The sequence below is a fragment of the Balaenoptera physalus genome (assembly GCF_965194825.1).
Source record: "Balaenoptera physalus genome assembly, chromosome: 1".
Classification (NCBI taxonomy): Eukaryota; Metazoa; Chordata; class Mammalia; order Artiodactyla; family Balaenopteridae; genus Balaenoptera; species Balaenoptera physalus.
Genome location: NC_138882.1, coordinates 160,209,943 through 160,231,714, shown reverse-complemented (window position 1 = coordinate 160,231,714; position 21,772 = coordinate 160,209,943). Strand labels below are relative to the sequence as shown.

Sequence of the window (21,772 nt, the reverse complement as noted above, 5' to 3'; positions counted from 1 at the left end):
ATCTGAATTGTATTTGACTGGATTCCTGTCCTCACAGTGTGGCTGGGAAGAGAGGCAGTTAAACAGGCAATTGCTACATGATGAAGCAATATTCTTTATGAGTAGGGAAGCCCCCAGGGGCAGCTGGAGCCCAGAAGAGGCTTCTCAGAGGGGGTGTTACCTAAGCCGGATCACTTGGAGGGGAAAAAAAAAATAATCAGAAGTGAGGTGAAAAAGACATTTGGGCAAAGGATACACCATGCTAAAACAGGCATAAACCAGCATTGTGGGTGCTTCAGGCAAAGTGGAGTTGCTGGACCCTAAAGGTTCAGAGGGGTGAAATGAAATGACTCACCTCTTAATTCCCCACATTTGCTGAGAATCTCGGCATATTGGCGTTGTCCAGCGTGTTGAAGAAGCAGGTGAACAGGGAGATGTGATTTCTGCCCTCAGGGATTGCCCAGTCTGCTAGTAGAGGCAGTTCTGTAAACTGACTGTGGTAACTAGGACAAGGTGGGCACCAATCATGTATTCTACAGATATGTATTGAGCACCCACTGTGTGCCAGGCACTGGAAATCCAGCAGTGAGCTCAGGAATCCTTTCATGGTGCTTACATTCTCGTGGTGGGGGAGATAGACACGGAACACTTAGTATGCAGAATGGTGATAAGGGCTATGGTAAAGCTGGGAAGGAGTGCAAGGGAAGGGGCTGCAATATTAAACAGGATGGTCAGAGAAGGCCTTTTGAAGGTGAGCAAAGACTGAAAGAAGTTAGGAATGAACCACGTGGATAATTTGGAGAAGCAGAGGGAACAAGTGCAAGTGCAACGCGTTGAGGGTGTGACTGGTGTGTTCAAGGAACAGCCAGGAGGCCAGTACAGTCAGAGGAGGGAGTTAGTGGGGAAGTATTAGGAGATGAAGTCGGGTAAGAGGCATGGGGAGCCGCAACAGTAGAGGCCTAGTAGGCCATTTTAAGGACTATGGCTTTTATTCGGAGGGAAATGGGGGCCTCCGAGGTATTTCAAAGAGAGTGACATGATCTTGCTGAAGTTTCATTAAGGATCGCCAGGGCGGCGGGGGAGCCCAGAGCGGGCGCACTCCCCTGCCTCTGGTTAGGGAAGCCTTCCTGGGGGAATGGTATCCCAAGACCAATAGGTGTTGGCTGGGCCATGGGGTGAGCACGAAGAAGCGTGCTTCAGGCAGAGGAAACAGCATGAGCTCAGTCAGGGACGGAGCGGATACTCTCGTGAAACTGTGTGGGACGGTCATGGGGAGGCCTGCGAGATCAGCACTGGCTTGGAGACTAAGCTAGGGCGGCGGCGAGCAGGAAAGCAGGGCTGGTGCGCCGCAGCAGGGCGGAGTGTCGGGGCGCAGAAGGAGCGAGCTTGGACGAACGCGAGACTGACCGGCCAGGCAAGGGGTCGAGGTACTCAGTAAGAAGGGCATCCGAGGCCCTTAGGGGCGCGAGACTACAACCACCACAATCCTCTGCGTCCGCACTTCCGGCATCACCAAGTTCTAGACCGGCGGCGCCGGGCCCGGCGTGTGGTCACGTGGCGCCGGCGCGTCACGTGGGCGAGTCAGGTGACACTGCGGGGCGGACGGTGGACGCAGGGACGAGGTTTGAGCTTCGGCCCCCCCCTGCCCCCGACCCGAGCCCCTCCGTCGTTGCCGCCATGACTGGGCTAGTGCTGCTCTACTCCGGGGTCTTCGTGGCCTTCTGGGCCTGCCTGCTCGTCGTGGGTGAGGCCGGGCCCTGGCGGGCGGGGCCGGCATCGGGCCGAGCTAGCCCGGCTGGAGCCCAGCGGGGAAGCGGAGTCTTGGGAATACTGGGCCCCGGCGCGGGCTTTGCACCCCGGGCTCCTGGACTTGCCTCGCGTCTGTCCGGGCCTCTGACCCCGACAGAGGAGACCCGTACCTCCAGCTGCTGGGGGAGGGGCGCGGGCGGGGCTCGGTGGGGACCGCGAGCGCAGGCCTTGTCCGTTTCTGACACTGCCGCCCCCTTCCCCGGCTCCTTGCTGTCGTGCCTCTCTTGCTCTTGACCGGCCTGCTTGGGTCACGAGCTGGCTGCTCCAGTTCCTCTTTTCCCGGTAGTCTTGCTCTCCCCCAACACCCACAGCGTGTTGGGTAAACAGCGGCTCGGACTGGGCTGGCTGCATCTGGTGGGGCCTGGCCAGAGCTCTTGCTCCCTCCCCTCCTCCAGGGTATTCAGGCCTGCCGGTGGCTCCCCTTGACGGGTCTGGGTCTGGGAGGTGGTGTCACAGAGGGTATATGTTCCTGAGGGAGTGGCAGAAAATGGAGGTCTGAGTAGAGGAATTTGTATAGGCAGCTGTGCTTTTACGTGGGGCCAGCCAGAGGACTCTCCCTTGACTTAGGTGTAGGCAGACCTTTTGGGAAGGTGGCCCATCAGCTGAGCAGTAACTTCTTGCCTAAGTTGTGGTGCTTCTCTCTAGAGAGCAATCCCTAACCCCCGTTTTTCTCACTGCTGCAGGAATCTGCTACACCATTTTTGACTTGGGCTTCCGCTTTGATGTGGCATGGTAAGGGAGAGGTTTCCCCTAGGAGCTTCTTTGCCGCCTGCCCTCTCTGATCTGATCCCTACCCCACCCCACCCCCGAGCTGTCTGGGATGGGGACCTTTGGGAAATATGAAGTGTTTTGTCTCAGCATTGAGGACTGGGGGTGTTGGAGGGGGGGTGGGGGTGGATTTTGTGCCCACTTCTCCACCAGGGCTGAATTGTCTTCCCCCGTCTGCACACCAGGTTCCTGACGGAGACTTCCCCCTTCATGTGGTCAAACCTGGGCATTGGTCTAGCTATCTCTCTGTCTGTGGTTGGAGCAGCATGGTGAGTGTTGGGGTCATGGGTCAGGGGAGGGGCTGAATCATAGCAAGTGGTGTCACTGGGTTCTTAGTCATCTCGGGGGCAACCACAGGATTGGGCTTTGCTCATTGGTTTCTTATCCGTCCACCAGGGGCATCTATATCACTGGCTCTTCCATCATTGGGGGAGGGGTTAAGGCCCCCAGGATTAAGACGAAGAACCTGGTCAGGTAAGTGTAGGACCCTTGTAAGGTTGTCAGAACCAGCTGCATTGGTAGCTGCCTGTGCGTTTGACCTGCCTGATGTGCTGCTCCTGACCAGCCTCCTGTTGGGGTCGGATGTCAGTGGGGGAGAGGTGGCTGGAGACTCTTCAGGGAGGAAGGTTGGTTTCTTTCTCAACTCTTTCTCCTCTCCACCCCCTAATCCCCCGCTACCACTACCAGCATCATCTTCTGTGAGGCTGTGGCCATCTATGGCATCATCATGGCGATTGTCATTAGCAACATGGCTGAGGTATGGAGGACTAGGTGGGGTGGGCATCTATTCCAGTGTGTTCTATATATTGCTTAGTGATGGTGGAGGAGGGGGAGTGGAGTAGGGGGTGATTTCTGATTATTTCTCTGCTTCCCTCAGCCTTTCAGTGCTACTGACCCCAAGGCCATTGGCCATCGAAACTACCATGCAGGTAGGTGGGTGTGTGAAGGCAAAAAGTTGGGGCTTCACAGCTGCTTCCCCCTCCAGTGCGCGCCCCAGCTTAGATTCTTCATTTTGATATTCTCTCACCTACTTTGGCCTGCTTTGTAGAGTTGGGGTGGTGGCTGGCCCCACTAGTCCATGTTGAATCCCTTGCCCTCATCTCTCCTTGTGTCTGGCTTGGCCTCAGTGCTCCCCTTCCATCCCTCCAGGTTACTCCATGTTTGGGGCTGGCCTCACAGTGGGCCTGTCTAACCTCTTCTGTGGAGTGTGCGTGGGCATCGTGGGCAGTGGTGCCGCCTTGGCTGATGCACAGAACCCCAGCCTCTTTGTAAAGATTCTCATTGTGGAGATCTTCGGCAGTGCCATCGGCCTCTTTGGGGTCATCGTTGCGATCCTTCAGGTGCTGAATCCCCCTGGGGAACCTCTCTCCTTGTCCCCAGCCCAGCCTCACCCTTCTTGTGGAGGAGCCACAGTGCTCCCATCTATACCTGTAACCATAAGAACCTCTTAAACAGTTTCCACCACCTAGTTACCATCTTTTGGTTTTCCCCTTTTGAAGTTTTCCATTTATTTCTGTCTTCAATGTGGTATTACTGACAACTGTCTTTTTTTGTCTGTTGTGTCTATATACAAAAGATTTAGCTTCTCTTTCCTGTTCTGTTATTTTGTCTGTTCCTCTGTGTCTTTGTAGTCTAGACCAGGTTGGGATGCGTCTGTCTCAGTCCGTCTTGGTGTGTTTGACTGTGCTGTCAGTAGGACAGCACATCTGAGGTGTGTGTGATTAAGGACCAGCCTGAGTGTCTGAATGTGACTGTGGGCGCCTGACTGGGTTGACTCTTGGTGACTGGCACTGTCCATATGCCACTTCTCTCTGTCTTGTCAGTCCCACAGTTGAACTCTGTAGTTGTCTCTGTGTCCCTGTTCACTGTGTTTGTCACAGCATGTCCATCCTGGTCCAGTCATCCATCTGTTGTGGTCTGTCCGTCCTGCCATGGGTCTGATCATCTGTCATTTGTCATTGTCTAATCTATTTCTCTGTCCCTGACTGATTTCTCCTGTTCTTCTTTTGCAGACCTCCAGAGTGAAGATGGGTGATTAGATGATCTGTGTGGGCGGGGCCGTGCCCCACTCTTATTTATTTGTGGTTTTCCCGGGACAGCTGGAGCTGTGCCCCTTAGGCATTCAGGGGGCTTGGTGTTCAGGGCCCTCCCTGCACTCACTTCTGCTGCCTGTCGACTTGGAGGCACTGCCTGGCTGGATCCGCAGTGTGGGGAGTGGGCTGCTGTTGACGGTGTGCAGCTTTGCACCCGTGTCCCACCTCCACCTCCAACCCATCTTCCCAGTGTTTGTGAAATAAACATGGTATTTGTCTGGATCAGTGCTGCTTCTCTTGCCTTTCTTCGCCACCTCCTTTCACAGAGGAAGGGTAAACAGGCCTGTAGGTCTCAACTTCGTGCCAGCTTCTTGCCAACTTTCTGACTCATATACACTGTCTCTGCTGTGGACAACGCTGGCACCTGGGTTGGAAGGAAAGTGTGCTGGGCTGAGGACTCTGTAGTTCTGAACATCTTTATTGAAGGGAAGGGAGGAGTCTAGGTATATGGGCCCATGTGTTTGTGTGGGGAAGGGAGGAGTCCTAGTCCCATGCCCTCAGGGCTCTGGTCAGCCCAGCCCCAGTTAGCCACATTTGCTTACCTGGCTTTACCCTCAGGCATCCATCATCTCTACCCCTGGGGCCTTGGAACCCATTCATTTGCCTCTGCCTGTAGTCCCCGCACCATACCCTGCCAGTAACTAGTTTGATCCCTTGGGGCCATGTCCAGCTCCTCCCACTCCTGTCCAACCTCCTGTTCCCTAGAAGCCCCTGCCACACACTTCTGTCTACGCCTTTCAGTGTCCTGCCCAGTTTTAACTAGCAGCCCCCTCTGGCGGACCCTTAGTCATGCTCCCATCGATGAGCTGACAAATCCCTGACCTCCCTGCACGAGTTGGCCTAACTTCCAGGTGCCCTTCTTTGGCTGAGTTCGCGCTCCAACCCAGACCAGACCCCATTCCTCCGTAATGGGTTTTACCCATCCACACCCTCTCCGGTTCGGACCTCGAATCCAACCCCTTGGATGAGTCTGATTAATTTCTCCCGCCTCTCCCTGGTCCTCCGTCCCCTCGCTCCGTCGCGCTTGGCCGCCGGCAGGGGCGGACGTCGGAGGCGCGCGGCGGGGACGGGCGCGCTGGAGGCGGGGGGCTGCGGGGGCGCGCGCGCGGGCGCGCGGGCCGGGCCTGCCCCTCCGAGGCGCCGTAGCGCGGGAGGGAGGTGGCGGCGCTGTGGTCTATCGGTCGGCGGGTTCGTGGGTCTGCCCGGCCGCCCGGCCCCGCCCTGCCCCCCGGGGCGGCTCGGCTCCATGGCCCGCGGCGGCGGCGGGAGGCGGCCCGGGGGCCGCGGGGGCCGCTGACCGGGAGGCGGAAGGCGGCGGGGCCGGGCCATGGGGGACGGAGCCGTTCGCAGCCGCCGGAGCCCGGAATCCAGCCGGAGCCGGAGCGGCGCCCCCTGCTGAGCCCCGAGCGCCGGGTGAGAGGGGGGCGCGCGCGGCCCCCAGCCCGGGGCCCCGAGATTCTAGACCCGGCCCCGCGAGGGGTGCCCCGAGCGCGGCCCCGAGATCCCCGCCCAGGACCCGGTGAGAGTCGCTAGCGGCCGGACACCGGCCTGGCGTCACCCCACCCTACCCCCATCCCTCGAGTCTCCTCGCCCCCCTCGGGCTCCTCTGCCCGCTCCCAGCCAGCCTCCCTTATTGTCCTCGCTCACCCTGGCCTCGTGGCATGGGGAGGCGCTCCTCGCTCCCCTTTCCTCGGCCCCTATCCCACATCCTCTCCTCCAAGCCCCCTCCCCGTCAGGCTCCACACCCACCCTGTCTTCGCTGCCTCCAGGTCTCGGGGTGCCACGTGTTCAGGCCACTCAGCCTTACAGCCCCGCCCAAACGCACCTCGCAGCCTGGCAGCCTGACCCAGAACCCCTGCCCCGGAGGGAGGGGGTGGGAGTATTTGCACGTGGGTCCGGGTGTTGTGAGCTGCCCGGGAGCCCGTCTGTGTGACTCTGTAAGTCCAGGAGCGGCGGCTTTGTTTGTGAATGCGTGACTCGTGTTGCTGTTCCTGTCACCCAGGCGTGTCTGTGACTCTATACGTAGTTGTGTGTGTATCTGAGTGCAGGTGACTGTAGCTGGGACTGCGGGTGTCTTTGTGGTTGTGTGACGCTATGTATCTGAGTGGGACTCACCCTGCTCTCTGAAGCACTGCCAGAAGTGCCCCCCAGAAGTGTTGCTGCTGTGTTGGACCCACAGTTAGAGCCATGGCCCAGGCAAGACCCTCTCCTAACATGCTGTCTCCAGGGCCCAAGCGTTCCCCTTTCTGGGAATCAGAACCAGCAGTGCTGGGCAGGCCCCAGAGAGTTCATCCCAATCCTTGAGGTCTTATGGGAGGGGTGTCTGATGCCCCACCCTGTATTTTGACCTCTTGCTCCAGAGGGAAGGGATCCCATAAACATCTTGTTCAAATTTGGGCCACCTGGATGCTGAGGGCCACTTCCCAGCCTGGTCCCAGATGGCCTGGCTTGCTTGCCACTGGAACCTGTCCAACCAAACCACTGCCCACCATGTTCCCCAGAGGACTAAATGAAGTCTTGAGTACAAAGCGCTCTTGCATGGTAAGTACTCAGTAAATGGTCTCCCTCCCCCAGACCAGGAGTCCTGGGTTGAGGATGCTGGCCTGTGGGGCGTTTGTTCTCTGGGGCACAGAGAACACATGTGGGTCTATACGTAAACGTGTTTCCTTGTTCAGGTATGAGCCAGCGTGACCTAGAGGTCACATGTCCATGTTCTTGGGAATCCATGGGGTGTGTGTGAAGTCGGGCAATAAGGGCACATACCTGAGTGTGAGGGTGGGTGAAGCTGTGCTTGTGAGTGTCAGTGAGGATGAGGAAGGAAGGCATTGTGTGAAGATGCGGGAGTAGTGAGTTGCCAGGGACTGTTTGTGTGTATTTGCAGGTAGAGTGTAAGTCGAAGGGTGTGAGCAGGTAAGTGTGAGGATGCGGGTCTAAGACTGTGAGCGGTGCGCAGGAGGTGGGTGGGTGGCCTAGCCCCTCCGGCCTTGACCTCCTGGGTCTGTTTCTCTCCTACCCCTGCTCAGGCCAGCAGCCGGATGCCCGGGCCCATTGGGCGGGCCGGTGGCCGCCTGCGGGATGAGCAGACTCCTCGGGGGGACGCTGGAGCGCGTCTGCAAGGCCGTGCTCCTACTCTGCCTGCTGCACTTTCTCGTGGCCGTCATCCTCTACTTTGACGTCTACGCCCAGCACTTGGCCTTCTTCAGCCGCTTCAGTGCGCGAGGCCCCGCCCGTGCCCTCCACCCAGCCGCCAGCAGCAGTACCAACTGCTCTCGGCCCAACGCCACTGCCCCCAGCTCCGGGCTCCCCGAGGCTCCCAGCGCCCGGCCGGGCCCCACGGCTCCTGTCCTGCCACCCTGTCCTGACTCGCCGCCTGGTCTTGGTGAGACTGCAGGGTGGGGCTTGCCTCTAGGGGTGGGCAGGGGACTGGGGGAGTGGAGTCTTGACCCACGGGGTTGCCAAGGGTCTGGGTGTGTTGTCAGAGGGCTGTTCCTGGGGTTCCCTTGCCCACCCCAGGCGGAGGGAGAGGGCTGGTGTCCCTGGGTTCTGATGAAGGCCTGATTCCTGCCACCGTCCTGCCTGCAGTGGGCCGACTGCTGATTGAGTTCACCTCACCCATGCCCCTGGAGCGGGTGCAGAGGGAAAACCCAGGCGTGCTCCTGGGCGGCCGCTATACACCGCCCGACTGCACGCCAGCCCAGACGGTGGCGGTCATCATCCCCTTCCGACACCGGGAGCATCACCTACGCTACTGGCTCCACTATCTGCACCCCATCCTCAGGCGACAGCGGCTGCGCTATGGCATCTATGTCATCAACCAGGTGTGCTGCCTGCGGCCCCCAGGCTGGCCACCAGCCACCAGGGAACCCATGAGCACCCGTGGGTGAGGGGCCCACATACCTGCTGGTGCAGCCACGGGGTTGGGGCATTCGTGGCTGCTCGTCTGCCAGTGGTTGTGCGGACACGTGTACATATGTGTGGGGGCACGTGTATGTCATTGCGTGTGTAGGCAGGTTTGTATGTGCATTCAGGGGCGTGCATGGGTGTTAATGGTGGTGTGCACACTGCCAGGTGTGTGCATGGCCTCGATAGGGGGTGAGAGCCATTGTCTACCCGTGGTAGGCCCCACCCACAGGGGTGGCGGCTTAGGGTACGCTGGCTCTGAGATATGGAGGGCCCCGAGCAGAGGGAGAGTTAGACCTGAAAGAGGGATCAAGTCTGCCTTAGGGCCAAGTGCTGAGCACAGCTGAGATCCAGGAATTCAGCTCAGGCTCTGAGCCCTGCCATGGGCCTGGCTGGGGCTGGCTGCCGGAACCTGGAGAGGATCTGATATAGGCCCTCCTCCCCACAGAGAATTCCCAGACTTGAAATTGGATCCCTTTAGACTCCAGGACAATGTTGTGTGACTGGAGTTGGAGCAGGGGGCAGTGGGACCACCAAAGGGCCTGGTCCAGCCCTGGGGTGGGAAAGCGACGATTGAGATGGGTCTTGAGGGATGAACAGGCATCAGCTGGCGGAGGGACTGTAGGAGGCAAGCATTTTATGTAGAGGGACCTGGAGGCCCCAGGCCCCAACGAGAGAACTGGTCTCATGTGTTCGGGAACTGTCCGCTGAGGGGTGGGGTCCAACGTGTAGGGTGGGTAACAGAGATGAGGTTGGAAGAGCTAGTGGAGGCCAAATCCAGAAGGGTCTTAGGAGGCATCTTAAAGAGTTGGATTCTAGCCTGAAAGTGATGGGGCACAGTTGTGAGGTTTTAATGAGGGAGCAATGTGTATGTGTGCTTATTAAAAAGATTGCTCTGATTGCTTGTGGACAGTGGGATGCAAGGGGAGCCTGGAGGCAGGGGGCCCGGTTGGGAAGAGGCTACGATGTTCAGGAAGGAAGTGGTGAATGTGCATACGAGTCCGGCAGGAGTCGTGTGGGTGAGGGGAGAGATGTGACACTATAGCAGAGAGTAAGGAAAGAGAGATGCCGGGACATCTCGAGGGTTTCTGTCTTGACTGTTGGCAGTGTGGATGCCTGCGCCTCTGAATGAGATGGGAACATAGGATCTGGGCCAGGTCTGGGGGTGAGTGCGACTCTGAATTCTTTTTTGCATGTGATGAATTTAAGTGCCTGGGGGAAGTATAAGAGGAATGTTCAGCAGGCAGTTGGACAAATGAATCGACCTAGGAGTGAGGTCTGAGGTGGAGAGGGATCTGGGAGCCACCAGTACACAGATGATGGTCCCTAAAACCAGCAATGTCAGCCTGCCCAGGGGGGCCTGGGAGCTGAGAGGAGAAAGCCAGAACATAAGGGAACGGGTGGAGAAAGAGAGAACACAGAGGCCACGTGGGTTGACCAGAAAGGTTTGAGGAGACCCAGGAGAGCTTGGTGTCCCAGGAGCCTAGGAATAAGCGTCAAGAAGGGAGCGTGGCAGCTGCATGAGCGCTGCTGGGGGAGTAAGGAAGGATGTAGACTAAGAAGCGTCCAGTGGATTTAGCAACAAGGTGGGCCCAGCGAGAGCCATTTCAGGGGCCTGGTGGGGGCGGAAGCAGATTGCAGTGGGTTGCAGAAGGAATCAGATTTGACAAAATGCAAGTAGCCAATTGGAGACAACTCTCGATCAAAAAAAAACCCCTCTGCTGAGAAGGGAAGGCAAAAGGTAGGGCGGTGGCTAGAGGGAGGGCTTTCTTTGGATGGGAGAGAAATGAGCATGTTTATGAGCCCTGTGGGAGAAACTTAGGGCCCTGGGGTGGTGAGAGAGGTTAGGAAGGAGTGCCGATGAGCCAGGAGAAAGTGGACAGTTGCTCCAAGGGCTGGTGGGAAGGTTCAGGGCAAGGAGGAAAGAGAGCAGGTGAGGCTGGGCCGTTCAGGTTCCAGGGGAGCAGCTCCCACCCCCTCGGGCCCAGGCTGGCTGGTGAAGAGGAGGGGCTACTCCTCCTCTCCTTCCAGAAGGGCCCACTTGAAGACCAGGAGCGTCTCTGGCTCCAGCCTGGAGATCATGGGTTGGAGCAGGGGGCTCAGGGGCCAGCCAGCTCCTTCCATGGAACCCTCCTTGCTCTGGCCAGAATTTGGAGCTTGGGGCTACATGGCCAGGAGGCCAGCCTCAAGGAGACCTCGTCCCGCAGCCCATTTCTCGGGGGATCCCAGGCTCACTGTGCTTATCATTTTGTTGCGGAGACAAGTGAATTGAGCCTGGTCCCGTCCTGGTCCCAGAGGCTGCCCGGGGAGTTGGATGTGGATCTACATGAGCCAGAGGGGACAGGTGGCTGAGGCTCAGTGGCTCAGTCCTCGTGGTCTCTGCATCTTAGATGCTGGTCATTTGGGGGCATTTTTGGTTCATCTCACTCTGTGACGTGCTCAGTAGGGAAACTGTGTGTTCAGGGCCGGTCATCTCTAGGATTCGCACCAGCACAGAGAAGACACCTGGCACCAAGGACAGGGCCACCTGGCATGTTAGAAGGAATGAATGAAAGGAGAGCTCTAAATTGTAACAGTTGGAATGGACCCTGGCATAAGGGAAGCACACGGGAGGAAATGAGTAATTATACTGGGGCGGGGAGGTTTGGTGAAGGAGGCCTTTCCAGGCATGAGTTTGATAAGCATAGAAGGAGAGCATTCCAGGCAGAGGGAACTGCTAACACCGAGGCCTGGAGGCAAGAAAGAGTCTGGCGTGTTCTGGGGTCGTGGAGGAATGTAGTATAGCTGGTCCTCAGCATCTGAGGGCAGTGGCTAGAGAGAGATGAAAGGCCTTGCAAGGCCAGGTCCAGGGTAAAGAGCTGGCCTTGATTCCTAGAGTCTGGGGGCCCCGATGGGGGCAGGTGGGGGTAGTACTGGGCCCGCAGGGACCGCGCTGGATGGTGGTAAAGTGGCAGGTGCCTCCAAGTCTCAGGCCCAGAGCTGACCTGTCCCCTCCACCAACCCCAGCACGGTGAGGACACCTTCAACCGGGCCAAGCTGCTCAACGTGGGTTTCCTAGAGGCACTGAAGGAGGACGCCACCTACAACTGCTTCATCTTCAGTGACGTGGACCTGGTGCCCATGGATGACCGCAACCTGTACCGCTGTGGCGACCAGCCTCGCCACTTCGCCATTGCCATGGACAAGTTCGGCTTTCGGTGAGGGCTCCCTTCTCAGGTGGACCCAGGCCTCCCCACCCAGCCCAGGCCATCGCTCCCAGCCCCAGTGGCCCCCTTGCTGCCGGGCCTCCATCTGGAATCCCCTGAGGCCCCTCACTGATGCCTGCCTTGCGTGCCCTAGGCTGCCCTATGCTGGCTACTTTGGAGGTGTGTCGGGCCTGAATAAATCCCAGTTCCTGAGAATCAATGGCTTCCCCAACGAGTACTGGGGTTGGGGTGGTGAGGATGACGACATCTTCAACCGGTGAGTGGGGACAGGGTAGGGAGTAGACTGGGTGCTTGAGGCGGGGGTGGCGCAGACCGGGCGGGGCTCTTCGCCCTTCCTGGTGCCTGCTCCAGCCCGGCTGTCCCCGTCCCCAGGATCTCCCTGGCTGGGATGAAGATCTCGCGCCCAGACGTCCGCATAGGCCGCTACCGCATGATCAAGCACGACCGGGACAAGCATAATGAGCCCAACCCTCAAAGGTGACCCCCAGCGCCCTCGACCCCAACCGCCCCGGCCCCTTACTCCGTAGCGGTGATGTCCCAGTGCCACTGACACCCAGAGGTGATCCCAAGGTCCCCGACCCTTGACTTATAGAGATGACTCCCACCACCCCGATCCCTGTTCCCCAGTCCCCAGCTCAGCCTCACCCCGTCCGGCTCTCACCCCTGGCCCGATTCCTAGAAGTGACTGAAGTTTAAAGGCAGGGCTCAGATCGTCACTGAGTAGCTTGCATTCCTCTCGGTGCCCTCACAGACCCCACTTGTGCCAGAACAGATAGGACGAGAGATACGGGCCCAGGGCACAGCTCCAGGGCCTGCGGACCCAACAGAGGTGGCCCGAGCAATGTGGGGTGGTAGTGGAAGTCGTTGCTGAGCCCTCTGAGATTGGAGTAGGTGGCTGGTCTCCGAGGAGGAAGCAACATTGGTGTCTAATGCTGGGTGGGAGAAGTGCCTGAGGGCATGTGAAATGTAGGGGCAGGGGGCGAGAGGGTGCAGAGCAGTCAGACCCAGTCCTGGCTGGATAGCCCGTGTAAAGTTCATTCTAGGCAGGGAGGCCGGCAGAGGCAGCACAAGGTGATCAGGGCAAGGTGCTGTCCTGGCAGAAGAGGGAGTGATGGTGGGAGGCTTCCTGGAGGAGGTGATGGTAAACTGGAGTTTGAAAAGAGTTATTCATTCTACAAATATTTGTCACACACCTCCCCTAGGCACAGTGCTATATTCACCAGGCTGATGGAGGAGGCCAGTCTGGATAAAAGGAATAGTATGTGTAGGAGTCTGGAATGTGAACGTCCATTGTATACACTGAGAGTCTGAAACTCTTCAGTCTGAAGGCTGGGAGTGACAGGAGAGGGGGTCTCTGCTGATCCCAGGTTGGGAGTTTCACTTTTGTCCCAGAGGCGCTGGGGAGTCATAGAAGGGTTTTCAGCGGGGAAGGGGCAGGACCAGATTTGGGTTTGGAAGGACCACCCTTTGAGTTTGAAGAAGGTGAAGGGCTGGCAGAGCTGCTGGGTGGAGCAGGAGGAAGCAGACTAGGCCCAAAGGAACTGACGGAGCCCAGTGGGCATGTGGGTGTGACGCTGCCGTGCCCCCACGGGACCAGTAGGGATGTTCTGCTGTGAAGCCAGTGTGTCAGGGTGGGGAGGGAGGTGGCAGCACTGATGTAGGGTTGATCTTTGGCAGAAGCATGACGCACCAGGCGTCCAGGGAGCTGATGAAAAAGCAGTTCAGATAAAAACCATGGTGAGCAGGGCAAGGACGACAGGCTGGGAGAAGAGGGGCTTCAGGGCATCTGAGGGAGAGCGCTCAGTGTTGGGATGGCTCTGGAGAGCGATCTGAACTGAGCTCAGAACGACTGGGAGGATCAAAACAGTTGGGATGAGGGTGGGAGTGGAGCTCTGGAAGCACCTGCCAGGGGCCATGGTCCTGTTGCAGGAATAGCGTGTCTAGGTGCCATCCTCAGTTGTGATGTCTGCCTTAGGTCGGGGAGTGGCATGATAGCAAGATGTTTCTGGCTTAAGGAACTCTGTGGATGCTGGTTTCATCTACCTAGTTGCTTTTGCTCAAATCTAGGAGTTCTGGATTCTTTTATTTTTTTATTTTTTTATTTTTTAATAACCAAATTGATCTTTTTTTTTTTTTAAGTTTTATTTATTTATTTATTTTTTAAATTTATGGCTGTGTTGGGTCTTCGTTTCTGTGCGAGGGCTTTCTCTAGTTGTGGCAAGCGGGGGCCACTCTTCATCGCAGTGCGAGGGCCTCTCACTATTGCGGCCTCTCTTGTTGCGGAGCACAGGCTCCAGATGCGCAGGCTCAGTAATTGTGGCTCACGGGCCCAGCTGCTCCGCGGCATGTGGGATCTTCCCAGACCAGGGCTCGAACCCGTGTCCGCTGCATTGGCAGGCAGACTCTCAACCACTGCGCCACCAGGGAAGCCCTAGGAGCTCTGGATTCTTCTTTCCCTCACCCTACATGTCCGGACCATCAGCCGGTCACATCAGTGCCACCCCCCCAAACATATCTGAGCTGGTCCACTTTTCCCTTTACCTCTGCCCTGGTGTGGCCTCCGTCCTCTTGCCTAGCTGGTTTTCTGTCTTCCCTCTTCTATAGTTCATGTTCCCTGGCCCTCCCTCCCCCAAACTGGGTGAAAAATCCCTCAGTGTCTTCTCACCCACAGAATAAAAAACTGCTTCCTCTGACTTACAGAGGCCTGCCCCTACATGCTCTAACCTCCCAGCTAATCTTACTCTGGTTTTTCCCCTTGGCCCATTAAGCTCTAGCCACTCAGCTGTGCAAATTCACATTTCCAGTGTAGGGTCAGCATGTGCTGTTACCTCTGCCTGGAATGCTCTTCCTCTGCTGTCAGCTTGATGGCCCGCACGCACCCCTTCCATGGCAGTCATCCTGGTCTCCCTCTCCTGTCTCCCTTAGCGCGCTGATGTCTTCCTTGTCTGTTACTTGTCTCCCTTAGTGGAATAGACTTGCCACGAGAGGAAGGACCTTGCTGTCCTGTTCATGGCTGTGACCCTGGTGCTTAGAGCGCGCCTGGCACACGGGGACTGCTCAATAAATAGATGGTGAAGGAGTGACTAAAGGATGAGGAACAGAGAAGATGGCACAGAGATGATGGGTGTGAGGAGTAAAGATGATGCATACAATACAGGACACGTTGCATTTGAGGTACCTGTGGGGTGCCCTGTGTCTAGGTCTGAGATGAGAAAGATTTGTGAGGGTGTTGTGATTCTGGACTCAAGGGGGTGAGATCTCTTTTTGGAGGGTAGTTGCAAGAGCCAGAGGGCTCCAGGCAGGTGGACGGGGCGACGAAGAGAACCGAGTCACCCCAGGAAGAAGCCAGGATGGCGTGACCCTCGGCCCCAGTGATCTCTGTTGGGTTTGGTGGTGAGCCCTGATCTGGACCCACTTCCATCCTATCTAGGTTTACCAAGATTCAAAACACGAAGCTGACCATGAAGCGGGATGGCATCGGGTCAGTGCGGTACCAGGTCTTGGAGGTGTCTCGGCAACCGCTCTTCACTAATATCACAGTGGACATTGGGCGGCCCCCATCATGGCCTCCTCGGGGCTGACACCAATGGACAAAGGCTACCAGTGCCAAGGATTGCCTGCCAGAGGACTGACCTACAGCCTGGCTGGTGGCTGCTCTGTGACAGATCCCCCAGGACAGAGACTGTGGGCTCTGTTTTCTGAGGGTCTTCAGTAGGCCCCCCAGCTGCACCTGGAAGTTTCAGAACCTACTTCGGGGAGCTTCTGTCCTGGGCAGGCCCCTCAAGTGTAGCCCTCTCTGGGGTCAACCCTTCTTCCTGCTCCTCCCTCCCCAGTTCAGCCCCCCTCATTGTCAGGGTTGGGCCAGCCCCTGCACTGCCTCGCCGAGTGGCCTGGGCCAGGTCACTCCACCTCTCTGTGCCTCAGTTTCCCCCCCTTGAGTCCCCTAGGGCCTGGAAGAGTGGGAGGTATGACTAGGGGGCAATGTCGCTTCCAGGGGGAATTCTCAGACCTGGGGATCCCCCATGCTCCCAGGGGAGGGGAAACCTTTTTCACTCAACATTGTAGGGGGCAAACTCTGGTGCACCCCCTGCTGAGGAGCAGCGCCAGGAGGGGACCAGAGGGCGTGCTGTGTCGCTGTCTGGGATCTTGGGGTTGGGCTTTGCATGGGGCGGATGGGGCTCGGATCCGTTGGGTTCCTGCCCCGCCCCCCTCAGAGAGAAGGCAGTACCCCAGGGCCGGCTCGTGTTTGTACATTGCACAGAAACTTGTGTGGGTGCTTTAGTAAAAAACGTGAATGGAGCAGCCCCTTTGTCTGTTTGGGGATGGGGATCTGGATCCCTAAACCCAGACCCAGAGTGTGTTACGGGAGGGCCAGGGGGAACCAGGACAGCCTATCGGTCTGGCCCAGGCTGTCCTGGTTCCCCAGGCCCCTCGAAATGCAGTGGTTCGCTAGACTTCCGCCGGCTGGAAGGAGAAATGTTTACCCTGCCGCTGCCTCCCGGCCAGAAGAGACAAAGAAGTAATAAACCCATTGGGCTCAGATTTCTCGGTTCTTTCACCTGCCCTGAAGCCGAAAGGTGCTTGGAGTCAGGGCGGTGTGGATGGTTCGCACTCCAAAACCACCTACCAGGGCTGTGGGTTGGGCTTCACGAGCCGGCACCGCCCTGGAATGGGCGGGGGCGGGGCCTTCTGGTGGCGGGGCTTGGGGTAGCGGGCCCCGTTTCCCGGGTGACGGTCGCGCGGAAGAGGTGGGGCTAGGGCCTCAGTCCCGCGGCCTGGCTCCTGGTCCTCGGCCCCGGAGAGTCGACCAGTAGCTGGGTAGAAGAGACAGCGCCAGAGATCGGTGGCTCTGGACCGGGCAACTCTAGCCGTGGGGACAGGCGGCAGAACGGGGTGGGGCTGGGGAGAGGCCGGCCCGAGAGACAGGCTGGGGGCGTGGCCTGTGAGACCAGGAAGGGGCGGGGCGTGCCCGGCACTGGGAGACCCGCGGTCTCCCAGTAACCCAGCTCTCCGGATCAGCTGTCCGGCAGTCCGAGCGTGCGGCCGCGCGTTGCGTGGCGGCGGTGCGGGCAGGCCATGCCTGGGGACTCCCCGCCGCTGTGGGAGCTGGTGGAAGAGCACGTTCCGCTCACGGAGCGCCCCGAAGTGAAGAGGATTCTCGGGGAGACGACGGTGGACCTGAGCCTGGAGCTGCGGGCAGAGGTGGGGCGTGGGAAGGTGGGCCCCACTCCAGGCCTATCCCACGACTTGGGCGATTTCCTCACCTCCTCCGGGTCCCTGGCTCTGCCCGGTAACTTTCGAGCTCTTGTCGGATCTCACTGTCCGCCCAGCCCTCTCCAGTTTTAACTCTGCCCTGCCCCTCACTCCCCTAGCTCCCCTTCCTCCCCTTACTTCCCCCCGCAGTCGCAAGGTGTCCCAGCTCTCCTTGCAGGTGGTGATGCTACGATCACTGCTCCGAGAGGCTCGATCCTTCCAAGCCCCTGGTTCGCGCCGCACCTCTGACCTCTCCTCCCTTCTGGCACCACCGCCCCTCCTCAGAGACCTCGTGCGCCAGGAACTGCGGCAGCTGCTCCAAGGTCTCCGCCGGAAGGCCATCTGTGAGGGCAGGTTGGAGCCTCAGACCTGGGGCTGGGCCCTGTCCCCAGAACTCAGATGGGCTAGCCCTGAAACTGACAAGGGGCCAGGGTCGCCTTTCCTGTGGTTCCCTGGAAGGAGCCCCTGAGTGTCCCCCGTGTGCACCTTCTGCAGGGACCAGACCCAGGCTTGGGTCCAGTATAGCCCCGGGGTCCTGCGCTTTGCCTTGGAGGAGCCCAGGCGTGATTTGCCAGAGCAGGGGATATTCCGCCTGAGAGCTGGTGAGCCCAGGTATAGTGGTAGGAAAGGAGGGGTCTGTTCCCGCTTGACAGAGGCCCCAGCCAACTGGCGGGTCCCACATGCCGTCATGGAGGAGCTCCTGGTCTGGGACTGGACACTTCTACAGCCACTTGTTGTAGGGATCAGCAAATGAGGGCTGCAGAAGCCCAGGAGACATGTACCAAGCCTGGAAGCTTGGTTTGATCTGGGTCTTAGAGCATGAGGAACAGACTTCCAGACAGATAAAAAGAGAAGAGCTTTGCAGGAAGAGGGAGCACTACACGCAGACATGGGTGGAAGGAAAGTCTTCACCCAGTGGTCAGTTGTTCCTCCGGCCTGGAGAACAGGTGCAAGGGCTGTGCTAGAGAGGTCTGGGGACTGCACGAGATAAATGAGCAGCAGCGTGTTCATCACTGAATAGCAACAACTTAGTTCTCACACATCCTTAGGAAGTGGGTGATGTCCCCATTCTGCGGATGAGGAAACTAAAGCTCAGAAAGGATGATGGATTTGTCCAAGCTCACACACAGTGAAGGGTGGCAGAGCCCATTTGCAAACCCAAGCTCCAGAACTCCTCCTGTTAGTACCATCTTATGTTGCCTTTGTGAGAAAACACACAAAATTGTCTAGGAGAAATGGCATTTGTGTCCTGAAGGCCTGGGGTGAAGCAACATGGGAGAGTGATGTTGACTTCATCTGCCAGCAGCTGTCACAGGGACCTCAGCGTCATCAAGGACCAACTGAACGTGTCCCACGTTGACCAGGTTGCCGGATACCTGCGGTGAGGCCCCTGAGTGTGTGCAGTGGGGGTCGAGACAGGGAAGGTGGGACGGGGGATGGATCCTGACGTACTGGGACTATGAGGAAGGAGGAGGGAGGCAGCATACCTGATGGGGAGACCCAGGAGAGTAGGGCAGGTTGCTGGTGAGGTTACTGCCAGGAAGTAGCCAAGTAGGGATGCCAGCAGGGGCCTTGGCCTGAGGAGTTTTATCCTGGGGTGTGGGAGAGAGATGGACCACAGAGGAGTCTTTTGAACAGGGGAAGGGCTGTGATCTGGGGGAGAATGGAGGCAGGAGGACTTGCAGGCCCAGTACTGTCGTGCAGAAGAGAGAATGGGGCCCCCCAGCATGGGCGCTGGGAGGCGGGCAAGGAGAGGACACATCCTGCCCAGGAAGAGGCTGGCGGGGCTGCAAGGCTGTGCTGGGATTGCACTTGGGCAGCAGAGGGAGAGGTGGGCTGAGAAAGGAGGGCCTAGAGGGAACTCCTGTTAAGGCTGGAGGCTGGGTCTATGTGGAGGGCTCTGCTGTGACCCGGGCCTGCAGCACTGCTGCTGGTGCCGCACTACCCCATGTCCCAGGGCCCTCCTGGAGGAGGAGTGTTGCAAGTTGAAGAGGGAGATTGCCATCCTGCAGGTGAGCAGCAGCCCTGGGCCTCCCCACCCCCAGAGCCTTTCTGCTGAGCCTAGACACACCCGTCTCTCACCTGGTGTGTGAGATCCACATACATGTGTGTCTGTGTGTGCCAAGATTGTGTGAGTCCTGTGTCCATTTCTCCTGTATGCACACTTCTCGTACGTGTGAATCCAGATTCTGGTTGAGTCCCTAAGTCCAAGGTTAGCACTTTTAGATTACCTGCTGGATTTGCCCCTGGTCTTTTGCCTCCTTCTCTTCCCCATGTCTGGGTTCGGGCCTGCCACTACCTTGCCAAGCTCAGCTTTTCAGGGAGGCTGGTGTTCCTCTCAGGAGTGTCCTCAGGTGGCTGGGATGAGGAGGCTGCATGGGGTGGTTCCTGGGCCCCACCTTGCGTATCTTGGCCTCTGCATCCCGCCCCGCCCCGCCCCGCCCCTGCCGTAAGGCTGGGCACTGAGCCAGCTCTCCCTGCAGCGCCGCCTGGAAGAGGAGTATACAGGGGCCCCTTGGCCCTCTGAGGCAAGCCTAGAGCCCACCCTGGCAGGTGAGGACCCTGAGCAGGCCCCAGAGCACCCAGCCTCCCGTCCCCGTCCCGCTCTTGTACACACCCTGGAACTGCTGAGCGCTGTGTCTCAGCTAGACCTCTCCTCCAGAGCTAAAGGAACAGAAGGCAGCCATGCAACAGGAGCTGCGGGCACCTCCGAGGCCTTCCTGTGTCTCCCCCGGTCACAGGTAAACCAGAGCAGGTGGACAGCTGGACGGGGTGGGCTAAGCGCAGGCCACGGCCCCCTCACGGCTACTCCCTCCTGTTCAGGCTGCGGCCCCTGGAGTCCTCCAGCCAGGGCCTCGGACCACTGCCTTGCCTCCGTGGGGCTGCTGGAGTTTGGGCCAGGCCTCTCCAGTGCCACCTGCCCTCTCCTCCTCTGGAGCGCTGCCCCAAACCTCAAGGCCTGGCCGCCACCTGCCGCTGGGGACGGAAGCTTCAGTGCAGCCCCAGAAAAAGGCCAGCTTCCACTCCGATGTCCAGTGTGGCGCCCCAGGCCCCAACCTGAAGGGCTGGTCAGGAAGGAGACTTCCGCTTCTGCTGGAACTCGCCCTGTCTGCTGCTGACACCTCTCAGCTGCCATGGCCCAGCCCACTTCAGATCTAGTCTTGGATGAGGCCTCACCAGGATTCCAAGGCTGTCTGTCTCTCTGGCCCTCACCCTACCCCCTCGCCTGGTCCTTGGTGTCTGGTCCTGACCATCACAGCCTTTGGCCTTTCTCTTCCCAGGCATCCCTCAAAGGTCTGGCAGGAAGAGGTCTCATCCCAGCCCTGACTCTCGTCCCCATGGGGGACCCAGACAAAGCACAGCAGCAGCGCAGAGACAGGAATAGAAATTTCATTAAAATCTATGGACTTTAAAATCCTAGTGGTGCACGGATGGGCAGGGGCGGGCGGCGCACCGTTATTGCTACAGAGGATTAGAGGCGGCTCTTCCGGGGTTGTCACTGCACAGAGGGGCACAGAGGACGGACAAACGGATACTGCAGGGCTTGGGGGAAGGAGCTCTGGCTCCAGAGAGGGGGTGGGGCTCGCCGGCTGGGACCATTTGGCACGTGAACAAGGGCAGCCCATTTTGGGAAGACTGGGCCTTTAGCCTGGCAGAGGGAGGGCAAGGGGGTGTCATGTAGGGTCCCCTTCCCCAGGGCTCTGGGCTCAAACCTCCTGCTGAACATCACCCCACCCCTATCCCCCAGAAACGAGTTCTTTGGGCAGGCTGTTGGGTCATGGGCCTCTGCTGGCTGGTCCTACAGCCAGTGCTGGGAGGCGGCGCAGAGACCCCAGAGCAGCTGAGTGAGGTGCAGGCAGGCCTGGAAGACAGACTGGGCCCGAGGCCAAGGGCAAGGGGGTGGCAACCACAGATAAAACAATTTTTACAAAAATAATTACACAGACAAACAGGGCTGGGGTTACAGCCTGACATGTAACACTGCACAGCCCCCTAGCCCCTTACCCTGCCTCCAGGTAGGAAGATCCAAATCTGCCTGGGCAGAGGCTGGGGTCTGCTCTGGGGGCAGGAACACTGGTCAGGAGGCTGAAGGCTCGGGGAGGGGGACAGGTAGGGGGCCCACCCAGAACCTTAGCTCAGGGCAACGTGTGGGGGCATCAGAGGCCACATAAAGTCCAGCTGCCTCCGGGGACCTGGCCTGAGACCCCTCCAAAGTGCTTTGGGCCCCCCAGCAACCCTCCCATCACTCACGCCCCCCAGCTGCCATCTTGGCATCCAAAGGACCTGTAAACACTAGGGACACGAGCACGAATGACCACGCTAGCAGTGGTGGCCAAGGTGACAGGAGCCGCCCTGGTCAGGGCGTGGAGGGGCAGGCGGTGACACCTGTCCACCGCCTCCCCAGTCTCTGTGGCGGGAGCACGGGGCGGGGGTGGGGCACTCCCCCGGCAGTTGTGCTCATATCCGGGAGTCCTGCAGACGGCTGGAGCCGTTACTGCCCACCGTGGGGATCTGGGCCTTGTCCGGGTGCAGCGGCTGGACCTCAAGCCCGTCTTCAGGAGAGGGTGGAATGGTGAGGGCATAGCGCCCCGTTCGGTGCTCCAGGAGGGCGGGCCCCCAGTCTCTGCTTGGCTTGGTTGCATTTTTCACACGCTGCAGGAGAGGTAGGCATGGTTGGGGGCGGGGTGGGCACGGTCATCAGAAGGGAGCCCTGAAGCCCCGTCCATCCACCCCCTCCTGTTTCACCTGGCTGCCCCCTGCCCC

The 21,772-nt window shown here is 58.8% G+C and overlaps 4 protein-coding genes across 23 annotated transcripts in view; 3 read left to right on the top strand and 1 right to left on the bottom strand.

Moving 5' to 3' along the window:
• Positions 1-1,544: 1,544 nt before the first annotated feature.
• On the top strand, positions 1,545-4,874 carry ATP6V0B (ATPase H+ transporting V0 subunit b). 2 transcript variants are annotated; one of them, XM_082456002.1, is made up of 8 exons: positions 1,547-1,723; positions 2,472-2,520; positions 2,742-2,825; positions 2,953-3,030; positions 3,244-3,313; positions 3,434-3,485; positions 3,706-3,896; positions 4,569-4,874. In XM_082456002.1, exons 1-8 carry the CDS (start codon positions 1,657-1,659, stop codon positions 4,593-4,595), a joined length of 618 nt encoding a protein of 205 aa, XP_082312128.1. In that variant the 5' UTR covers positions 1,547-1,656; the 3' UTR covers positions 4,596-4,874. The 2 variants fall into 2 exon arrangements, with proteins under 2 accessions (XP_082312129.1, XP_082312128.1); XM_082456003.1 differs by lacking the exon at positions 2,953-3,030 and having other exon boundaries at positions 1,545-1,723.
• An 883-nt stretch (positions 4,875-5,757) lies between these two features.
• B4GALT2 (beta-1,4-galactosyltransferase 2) lies at positions 5,758-16,297 on the top strand. 3 transcript variants are annotated; one of them, XM_082455637.1, is made up of 7 exons: positions 5,758-6,168; positions 7,673-8,028; positions 8,232-8,467; positions 11,556-11,746; positions 11,889-12,011; positions 12,128-12,232; positions 15,186-16,297. In XM_082455637.1, exons 2-7 carry the CDS (start codon positions 7,725-7,727, stop codon positions 15,334-15,336), a joined length of 1,110 nt encoding a protein of 369 aa, XP_082311763.1. In that variant the 5' UTR covers positions 5,758-6,168; positions 7,673-7,724; the 3' UTR covers positions 15,337-16,297. The 3 variants fall into 3 exon arrangements, with proteins under 3 accessions (XP_082311763.1, XP_082311761.1, XP_082311762.1); XM_082455635.1 differs by having other exon boundaries at positions 5,923-6,062; XM_082455636.1 differs by lacking the exon at positions 5,758-6,168 and adding an exon at positions 7,051-7,190.
• A 134-nt stretch (positions 16,298-16,431) lies between these two features.
• On the top strand, positions 16,432-20,423 carry CCDC24 (coiled-coil domain containing 24). 9 transcript variants are annotated; one of them, XM_082455836.1, is made up of 9 exons: positions 16,433-16,957; positions 17,187-17,362; positions 17,504-17,620; positions 18,312-18,389; positions 18,966-19,020; positions 19,492-19,561; positions 19,671-19,749; positions 19,832-20,020; positions 20,290-20,423. In XM_082455836.1, the coding sequence occupies exons 1-9, from the start codon at positions 16,832-16,834 to the stop codon at positions 20,333-20,335; spliced, it is 936 nt and encodes a 311-aa protein (XP_082311962.1). In that variant the 5' UTR covers positions 16,433-16,831; the 3' UTR covers positions 20,336-20,423. The 9 variants fall into 9 exon arrangements, 8 of the variants coding, with proteins under 8 accessions (XP_082311964.1, XP_082311962.1, XP_082311967.1 ...); XR_014261917.1 differs by having other exon boundaries at positions 16,444-16,957; positions 19,832-20,200; XM_082455838.1 differs by having other exon boundaries at positions 16,432-16,957; positions 17,294-17,352; positions 19,832-20,423.
• The window catches only part of SLC6A9 (solute carrier family 6 member 9), a 31,645-nt gene continuing 30,255 nt past the window's right edge, over positions 20,383-21,772 (bottom strand). For all 9 annotated transcript variants that reach the window (XM_082455185.1, XM_082455189.1, XM_082455187.1 and 6 more), the window contains one exon: positions 20,383-21,661. In XM_082455185.1, the coding sequence (XP_082311311.1) occupies positions 21,467-21,661 (195 nt within the window). In that variant the 3' untranslated portion in view covers positions 20,383-21,466. The remainder of the gene's footprint in view (positions 21,662-21,772) is intronic.

What these genes read in the sequence shown, in the direction of transcription:
- ATP6V0B (XM_082456002.1), top strand. Translation starts at nt 1,657, where the DNA reads ATGACTGGGCTAGTGCTGCTCTACTCCGGGGTCTTCGTGGCCTTCTGG. An exon ending in GGCCTGCCTGCTCGTCGTGG is followed by an intron (nt 1,724 to 2,471) that starts GTGAGGCCGGGC and finishes TCACTGCTGCAG; the next exon opens with GAATCTGCTACACCATTTTT. An exon ending in AAGACGAAGAACCTGGTCAG is followed by an intron (nt 3,031 to 3,243) that starts GTAAGTGTAGGA and finishes TACCACTACCAG; the next exon opens with CATCATCTTCTGTGAGGCTG.
- B4GALT2 (XM_082455637.1), top strand. Translation starts at nt 7,725, where the DNA reads ATGAGCAGACTCCTCGGGGGGACGCTGGAGCGCGTCTGCAAGGCCGTG. An exon ending in GCATCTATGTCATCAACCAG is followed by an intron (nt 8,468 to 11,555) that starts GTGTGCTGCCTG and finishes CACCAACCCCAG; the next exon opens with CACGGTGAGGACACCTTCAA. An exon ending in ATGGACAAGTTCGGCTTTCG is followed by an intron (nt 11,747 to 11,888) that starts GTGAGGGCTCCC and finishes TGCGTGCCCTAG; the next exon opens with GCTGCCCTATGCTGGCTACT.
- CCDC24 (XM_082455834.1), top strand. Translation starts at nt 16,832, where the DNA reads ATGCCTGGGGACTCCCCGCCGCTGTGGGAGCTGGTGGAAGAGCACGTT. An exon ending in GGGAGATTGCCATCCTGCAG is followed by an intron (nt 19,021 to 19,491) that starts GTGAGCAGCAGC and finishes CTCTCCCTGCAG; the next exon opens with CGCCGCCTGGAAGAGGAGTA. An exon ending in CCTAGAGCCCACCCTGGCAG is followed by an intron (nt 19,562 to 19,670) that starts GTGAGGACCCTG and finishes CCTCTCCTCCAG; the next exon opens with AGCTAAAGGAACAGAAGGCA.